At 42.0% G+C, this 9,567-nt stretch overlaps 1 protein-coding gene across 1 annotated transcript in view; it reads right to left on the bottom strand.

Moving 5' to 3' along the window:
* The window catches only part of RASGRF2 (Ras protein-specific guanine nucleotide-releasing factor 2), a 267,751-nt gene extending 267,546 nt beyond the window's left edge, over nt 1-205 (bottom strand). The window contains exon 1 of the mRNA XM_010863390.1: nt 122-205. Coding sequence (XP_010861692.1) covers nt 122-205 — 84 coding nt within the window. The remainder of the gene's footprint in view (nt 1-121) is intronic.
* Between the last annotated feature and the right edge of the window lie 9,362 nt (nt 206-9,567).

Below are 9,567 nucleotides of genomic sequence, written 5' to 3'. Positions count from 1 at the left end.
AATCGGCTTGGAGACCGATTTAAAAGGGCAGAGTCGGCGCGGCGGCGGTGACGGCGGCGCTAGCCGCTCACCGCGGCGCGCGTCCCTCCCTCGCCCGTCAGCCCGCCCGCCCGGCCGCAACCTCTGCTCCCGCCGCGAAGGGGCGGTTCGCGAGGAGGTGGAGGCGCGCGGCGACCGCACACACCGGCTCACACGCGCGCTCCATCGCGCGCGCACACACACACACACGCAAACCAAGTATACATACTCAAACACACAAACCTACATTCCCGTGGCGCCCACAGTCCCAGCACAAACGCTCGCGTTTGCACAATTACACCCTCACACTCCCCCAAACGAGAACACACAAATACACAATCACAGACCTACATACTCCAACACACACAAATATATTCGCACAAATACACACAACGCAATGCTTGAACACACAAAAAATGACACATATATACAAATAACACCCACAACGTGCATTCCTCCACACAAAAATACAACCCCACTTGCAAATTACACACATATGCAACTTACACAAACTCACACACTGACATGCTCACCCAAACATACACATTTACACACACAAATCATACAGTCATCCACACACTCAACCAAACTCACCCACACAGTGGACACATGCACACTTTTACACTCATACACACATTCATACACAAATAGACATCCATACACAATACAATTCTATTCACATTCATGGTCATACACTCACACAAAATGTGATCATATGCAAACACATATATGAACACACACACAACTGCACACATTTACTCAAAAATACACACAAATAGCATATTCATACACAAACACTCGGAAACATACAAGTACACATTCATGCAAATTTATACACTTTCCCAAACCCACTGACACACAACACTCTCACCAGCCAAATCCACATACTCATCCACCACTGTGTTCCCACTGCAGTGGGTGGGGTCACGATGGTTTTGCATAGCAGGCAACCTTGACTTTTCTGCCTATACTTCACTGTACTTAAAAATGGAGGTGAAGATCTCCTGTTCCCAGAAAGGTATCGGATATTATGGGTTCCCTGTCAATGACCGTTATTTCTCAGGATTGAGACAAAAGACTAAATTTTAAGCACAGAGTTTTCAACCAGGAAAAAACAGCCCAACAGGGAGACTTGGGGCCCCTGCAGAATTTATCCGGAGAGATCATGCTGTCATAGGTTCATTAGATACTCTTGCTGGGACTGGGATTCATTTGATTAACAAATCTCACAGGTTCAGCCAGAAAACCAAGACCCCTACTAAACAATATAAGTGGAATAGAAGTAATGGGCCCAGCAGAGAAAGCTGTGAGAGAAAGCTAGTGAACACTCCAGGGAGTACCTGTGTTTGATTCTGTTATATACATTTTTTAGTCTCCTTAGTCACTTATCATAAAAATGGTTTGCTATAAAGTGTTTATTGTTAAAGATAAGATAATAATGGCAAAATCCTTTCCTGGGCCATGAATCCACCATAGCACACCTGTGTCTGGTACCAATAGTTGTGTGTTCATTAACTGGTAGCCCAGGGGTTCTGCTGTAAGTGCTGTTTTTGCAGAATATTTTAACTCTGCCTCACTGAGCAGCTGAGTGTTCCTTCCATTTTAGCTAAAAAAAAAAAATCACTATTAAAAACTATACAATAGGGAAGTTGCCATTTGAAATTTCAGTATGAGAACTGTGGCCATTTCTCTCTACATATTTTTAAATATCTAAAGGCCAGTGCTTGGCTAATTTGGGTTTAACCCAGGTGGGATATTATTGTATTGTTGTTTAGAGGAGATACCCGTAGAGAGACACTAAGTAAATGTGGACACGGTTTTGAGTCAGGTCCGAGAGGCAGAGGAGATGGCAGTTATCTCAGGAGGTCTTTCATTTCTTTCGCTGTGATCCAAACCCCATAAGTGAGTTGACAGGGGTAGAGCTGATGAGCTCCATTTTTGAGCGGAAACCATTAAGGGTGTGAATTCAATACAAAAACAATTTTGCAATGAGTATTTAGAACTTCTAACCACTTGTGTGTTTTTTTAGATGTGAAACTTTTTTCCCCCCAATAAGCAGTGTCTTTGGTATTTAGGCTAATTTCAGTGCTTATTTATCTTATCTGCTCAAAGTTCCTTTTGATTTGAACCACATGAAGTATTCTTCTCAGCCTCTGGTCTGTCACCACTTTCTACTATGGAAGGTGTTGTGACTGTCATATGCCCTCTGACAGTGAGAGAAAGGAGCTCTTTCTTTCCCCAAAAATTTGACTGGTGACCATTATGGGTTTTAATTATGAAAATTCATTGGGAAACTGATCACTTGTTTATGTCCTCAATGCTACATTTAGGTGAGATAGAGGATATAGAGAAAAGCCCTTGCCTCTGCCCCTGGTGTGCTCAGTCTGTTAGGAATAGGGTTTACCGTTTAGGCACTTCTCACCTGTCTGTTCCTCCAAGGCAGGGCTGCAGCACCCAATGCATGCCCAGCTGCTAAGTCACATCTGACTCTTTGTGACCCTGTGGACTGTAGCCCTCCAGACTCCTCTGTTCATGGGATTCTCCAGGCAAGAATACTGGAGTGGTTTCCATTTCCATCTCCAGGGGATCTTCCCAACCCAGAGATCCAACTCACATCTCTTGCACTGACAGGCAGATTCTTTAGCACCAAGCTACCTGGCAAGCCTGAAGCACCCAGTAAGAGAGCTTATATGCAGTAGATATACAAGTGATTCATAATATTTCCTAAATATTGGGCCACTGAATTATTAAAGACGACACGCACATTAGCAAATATTAGATCATTCTGCAAGACTCTTAAGAGATGGAGAAACAACCAGAAATTCCTAGACATTCTAGAGAAGCTATATCCAGTGAGTATCTGATGGACATTCATGGACTTTCAGCTTCCTTCATCTAGAGGGAAACTGCACCCCTGGAATGGTGCCATCTTGAAACACCAAAGGGCCAAGAGGTTATGAAAATGAGGATGATTATTCCCCCAGCTAATCACACAGGCTGGCAAACACGGACTATGTTCCAAGTGGGTGGGAACAAGTGCTTCTATGAATTCATTGTTTTTCCCTCTTGCGTTTCATGAACTCGTTCCTAAAGGGGACAGTTTAAGTTGATTTTCGAAAATGGTGCATTTCTCACTGATAATGATGAAAGTGTCCTCTTTCACTTTTCCTGAGTAAGAGAAAAAAAAAATGGCAATGAACTATCGTATCTGGAAACTATATTTACGATTTGTAGAGGGAGACGATTTCCAGATAATTTGACCAAAAAGTAAAGGAGGGAGAAAGGGAAGGAGGAAAGAAGGAAGGAAGGGAGGAAAAGTGGGAATAAGGGAATAAAGAGGAAAGATAAGAAGGAAAGAGAAATTTTCTCTGAGTTGTCCAAAGCTATTAAGGTTGGGGAGGTGGAGGCAGGGAAACTCATTCTCCATTTACAGAACTTAATTCATAGCTTTTCCAAATGCCTAATTCATACATGAGAAGACTTTCCAGGAAGGGGCTCTGTGGCCAAATATTCAGGGGTTAGAAGAACAGTAGGCAGGTAGGACCTGAGGAGCATGGTACCCCAGAGGCTAAATAGCAGTGTTTGGAGAAAGAAGGAGTGATCAGCTGTATCAAATACTTCTTTGATGTTAAGTTAGGTGCTGACCATTGGGTGTGGACAATGAGAAGATCATTGGTGACAGTGACAGCCATGGTTTCAGTTGAGTGGTAAGGCTAAAAAGACTGAATGGAGTGGTTCACACACATTAAGTATATTATCCTCAAAATCCAGGATGAAAATAAAAATATTAGCAAAAACTGTGTCAATCACCTTACCAGTGTGGACTTGGAAGCTCAACACTCAGATCTTCTCACTCTGAGCACAGTCAGCTGTTGGCCCTTGTAGGTAATTGCCAGACACATTCTGACAAGTCAGGTCATCCCCAGGACCAAAGACACCTGGGTGAGAAGTGCTGCTGAATTTGGAGAAGATTCACTGCCATTGGGGAATTTGCTCCAGGAATAGACATCTGACGAGACCCTTTCATGGTCACCCAGCTGATAATAATAAGATTGGATCCAGCCTTACCACAGTCACTGCTTGTCCAAAGCGTCACACAGTGCGGCTGTCTGGATGCTTCAGAGAGGAGTCTCTTTATCCTGCTCTATACCACCAAAGACTCTGAGCAAATGTTCTCAGTAGCTCTGCATCATTGGTCTGGATCCAGTTTCTCCTCGTGCTGTAGGTGCAAGTGCTGATGGTGTAGGACGCAGGATGCATGCCTTTGCCTAGACTAAACCCTGAATGCTTTGCAACCTTGGGGATAATTAGTAGAAAAGGAGTGGGGGAAGCCGTGGGAATGATCCATAAACCGTAAATAATTTGCTGCCTCTCAGGAGCTGGAACCTTGGATTCCCTTTGGTGTAGAAACTGTTCCTTCATAAGAAGCCCTTGAAAAGGCTCTTCAGTTGAGAAATATAAAACAAATGACTTCTCATCATTTCGAGAAAACCATGATGGGATCGTTGTGTGCATAGCTACTCTTGGAGGAGATGTTTCTTTTCCTTCTGGCAGAGACTGGCTGGATACAGATGAACGCACAATTCTTCTCTCCTGGAGTGGAGGGGACTCTATTTCCCAGCCCTTCTTACCATATAACTGGGTTTTGGCCTAAGGGATGTGGGCAGACTGATGGGCACCTCCTGCTAGGTCCGGTCAGGATCATCTCTGCTCTTTCTTCTCCTTGGTAAGAGTGAAGATACATCCTGAAGTCAGCAGGGCCACCAGATGGAAGAAGCCGTGATCCCTGAGTCACTGCATGGCTTCCAACTGCTTGGAGCAAGCAGCCCAGCCCATGTGACACTGTGACATAAGCAAAACATAAACTTTTGTTTTATCAAGTCATAGAGATACTAGCCTTCTTGTTATAACTAGTGCTAAGTGCCCTAGTTATACATTTTTTGATGTATACATTTTTTGATTGATACATTTCTCTGTGGACTTAAAGTGCGTTATATCAGCTATAAAGTGTTCTTTTTGCTTTTTTAAAAACAGGCTTCTTGAAGTATAAATTACTTACAACAACTGCACATATTTAAAGAATACTGTTTGATAAGTGTTGATATATTTGTATACCCATGAACCAATACCTAATCAAAATACCAAACATTTCCCTGGTGGCTCAGATGGTAAAAAAAAAAAAAATATATGCCTACAATGCAGGAGACCCGGGTTTGATCCCTGGGTTGGGAAGATCCCCTGGAGTAGGAAATAGCAACCCACTCCAGTATTCTTGCCTGGAGAATTCCACGGATAGAGGAGCCTGGCGGGCTACAGTTCATGGGATCAAAAGAGTCAGACACAACTGTGCAACTAACACATATCACTCCCAATAGTCTCCTCATCCCTCTTTGAAATCCTTTCCTTCCCACCTCTCCTTCCCCTCCACCCCCATGCAAACACTGGTCTACTTTGCCATTGTTGGTTTGCAATTTTTAGAATTTAAAATAATGGACTCATACAGTCTTGTAGCCTTTTCATCTGGTGTCTGCCATTCATAGTGGTATTGAGATTCATTCATTTTGATGAGCTTTCCAATAGTTTATTCCTTTCATTTCTGAGTAGTATTCTGTGGTGTGAGTACACCACATTTGTTCATGCATTTGCCTGCTGGTGGACATTTGAGTTGTACTTTGGATTAACCTAGTGAAAGTGAAAGTTGCTCAGTCGTGTCTGACTCTTTACAACCCCATAACCTAAGAACACTAAGATTTTCTCCTATATTTTCTTTCAGAAGTTTTCTGGTGTTAGGGCTTATATTTTGGTCTATGATCCAAGGTGTGAGGTATGAATTGAGGTTTGTATTTTTTACATATGGCTGTCCAACCATATGGTTCCAGCACCATTCGTTGAAAAGATTATTCTTTCCCTATGGAATCGCCTTGGCACGTGTGTCAAAAATCAATTGACTACACATGTGTGGGTCTATTTCTGGATGCTGTTCTGTTCCTTTGATGTGTATCTTTATATATATATATACACATATATACATATATATCAGATTTACATTGATATATAACTTTATACCAACTTTATACTGTCTTGATTAACTTTTTAAAAAGTCTTAAAAATCAATAGTTTTAAGATTTGAAACTCATTCTCCTTCAAAATTGTTTTGGCTATTTTAAGTCTTGTAATTCCACACAAATTTTAGATTCAGCTCACAGATTTCTGAAAAAAAAATTGCTGGGCTTTAGATTGGGATGGGATTGAATCTATAAGTCAATTTAGAGAGAAATGACATTTTAACAATATTGAGGTCCTCCAATCCATGAACATGGTGTATCTCCCCATTTTAGGTCTTCTTTAATTTCTCTCAGCAGTGTTTTATAGTTTTCAGTGTACAAGTCTTGCACAACTCTTGTCTAATTTATTCTAAATATTTCACATTTTTAATGCAATAGTGTCTTAGCTTAAGGCTGTTCTTAAAAAAAAAAAAAAATACTGTAAACTGGGTAGCTTGTCAGCAACAGAAATTTCTCTCAGTTCTAGAGGCCAAAAGCCCAAGATCATGGTGCTAACCTGGCTGAGTCCAGCCAGAGAGTCCTCTTCCTGATTGCAGACAGTGGACTTCTTGCTGTATCCTCATAGTGTAGAGAAAGAGAGCATTTTGGTTTCTTATAAATTGGTGTCTTATAAAGGCACCAATTCCATTCATTAGGACTCCACCCTCACGGTCTAATTACCTCCCAAAAGCCTCCCACCTCCCAGTATCATCACATTGGAGATTAGATTTCAGTATGTGAATTTGGGAGGGCAGGCATGAGCACAAATAGTCCACAACAAACAATAAATGGTATGTTTTCATTTATTTTCTGATTTCTCATTGACAGTAATATAGATATAAAATTTATTTCAACATATTGATCTCATACCCTGAAACCTCACTATATTCACTTCTAAGTTCTTACAACCTTTTCATAAGTTTAAAATTTTCTACATAGACAATGATGTCATCTGTTAATAAAAATACTTTTATTTCTTCCTTTCATATCAGTATGTCTTTTATGTCTATTTCTTGCCTTTTGCTAATGGCTAAGTCCTCTAAAAAATATGTTAAATAGAAGAGGTAAGAATGTACATCCTTGCTTGTTCCTTATCTTAGATGGAAAGGATTCACCGGGTGTGATGTTATCTGTAAGTTTTTCATAGAGGCCATTAATCAGGTGGAAGAAGTTCCCAGCTATTCCTGGTTTGCAGAGAGTTTTTTTTTTTAATCATGATTGGATATTGAATTTTGGCAGACGCTTTTTCTTATGTTCATATGGTTTTACTTTTTAAATCATTCAATATGGTGAAGCAATAGCTTTAAATAATAGTGTTAAATAAACCTTGCCTTCCCAGGATAAACTCTACTTTATTATGGTGTATCATCTGCTGTTAACCCATACAGTGTATTTTTCATCTCAAACATTATTTCATCTTTAAAAGTTTGATTGGGTCTTTTTGTCTTCCATTTTCCTCTTCATCATGCTCATGCTTTCTTTTACCTTATCAAACATATGGGAGTATATTTATAATAGCTGTTTTAATGTCCTTATCCTTCCATTTTATTGTTTCTGTCATTTGTGTCATTTCTGGGCCTACTCATTAATTTCATTTTCTCTTTCCAAAGAGCCACATTTTCCTGAGTCTTTGCCATATTTGGTTAGATGCCTAAGGAAGTATTCTTACCAGGATAATCCAGTGGACAAAGGGATTATCTTTGTCCTGGCGGGCTACAGTCTGTGGGGTTGCAAAGAGTCGACTGAAGTGACTGAGCACGCACACACACGCGCATGCACAGACACTGCGAATTTTACAGTTTCAGTTTTGTTGCTTTCATTGTGTGTCTGTTTGTTGCAATACACTGCTTTAAATATTTTCTACTTTGTTCTGGAACTCAGTTAAGTAACTTGAAAATAGTTCAATCTTTAGAAGGCCTACTTTTAAGCCTTCTTTTCAGGGAGGTTCAGAACAGCCTTTCATTTAAGTTCGTTTGGCCCACTCAGCCGAGGACTCTACTTCATGCTCCCTGTGTTAGGAGATATGTCCATTCTTCTAGGAAGTGGTGTAAACTCTGGAGATTTTTCCTCTTGCTTCTTTTTTTCTTGTTCTGACTTTAGTCATTTTCTCACATGCATGAGCTGATCTGGGCTCAGCTGAAGACTGAAGGGGAACTTTCTGTAGATTCGCAGCTCTCTCTTTATGTAGCTGTCTCCTCTCCAGCACCCTGTTCTGTGTATTCTAGCCACTGGCTTCCCTGCACTCAGTCTTGTCTCTTCACCTCAGTGAGGCCACCAGGTCTTCATGGGGTTCTCCCTTTAAGCTCTGCAGCCTGGCAGCTCTCTCCAGGATGGGTGGTGGGGCCACTTGTAGGGCTCATCTTGTTTGCCTCCCTCACTCAAGGACTCCCAAGTGCCTTCCTGCCTCTTTCCCTGTGTCTGGAAACCACTGCTTCATATATTTTGTCCTATATTGTGGTTGTTTAGGGTCCGAAGTAGAAATCCTGTCTTTGTTCTTGAGAAATTATTTGGTGGTTGCTCATAGGTGATGACGAGTAGCTGTTGCTGGGATATTCACAACATAAATGACAGGTGGGAGCTTCAGCCCACAGGTAGGAGAGAGGAAGAGGGGCTGCACCAAGCTCGGCAAAGCCCCATTGTGGTCTGGACCATGGAGGTCCTCCCTACTCAAGGTGTGTTATTTAACGCAGGAGACCACAAATGGCTCGTGTTGGACTCTTTAGTCCCATTAGTGGCTTAAAATCAGCCCAGACAGGACCTATGTTTTCTCCTAATGAGAGTGATTCTTCCTTCCATAGAATCATTCTGAGAAGAGGCCGATTCTATGACAAGTGAAAACTGGAGAGGAAGGTTTGTGCCGAAGGAAGAGAGAAAATTTTTCTCTAGCAGGGAACTTCTCCCTTCATCTCCATGTTAACATCTGCATTCTCTATGTTGTCAGAACCTTCTGTTCTCTGTTGTTCTGATGGAAATTAAAGGACCAATTCCACGCTTGTGATGGGTTGGTAAAGGTGAGTGGTGCTTCCCCTTGCCAATCTCCATTCCCACTGGCCTGAGGGTAACTCTGGCTCGGAGTTGCACGGAGGTGATTTGAGCTTCAAGGAGATACTAGATAAAGACCACCACAGCTGGCAGCTCAGTGAGACTGGAGCCGGAGACTATATACAGATCTTCGAGTGAATCCTCGTAAGGAAGCAGCCCTGTGGCCTCTTAACAATTGTGTGTGTGTGTGTGCACGCGCCCACATGCATGAGCATGTTCAGTCACTCAGTTATGTTCGATTCTTTGCAACCTCATGAACTGTAGCCCACCAGGCTCCTCTGTCCATGGAATTCTCCAGGCAAGAATACTGGAGTGGGTTGCCATTTCCTTCTCCAGGGGATCTTCCTGATCAAAAACTTTTGGGTCAAAGAGATCAGGGTTTGAATTCTAGTTCCTCCACTGACCAGCTGTGGACAAGAGGGTGAGCTCCTCTTGTTGCCCACCAGGGTTCTCGATGTTCCCC

This window comes from Bison bison, unplaced genomic scaffold (assembly GCF_000754665.1).
Source record: "Bison bison bison isolate TAMUID 2011002044 unplaced genomic scaffold, Bison_UMD1.0 scf7180017864490, whole genome shotgun sequence".
Classification (NCBI taxonomy): Eukaryota; Metazoa; Chordata; class Mammalia; order Artiodactyla; family Bovidae; genus Bison; species Bison bison.
Note: the sequence above shows the minus strand (reverse complement) of the source record. Positions and strands in the feature narration are given on the sequence as shown.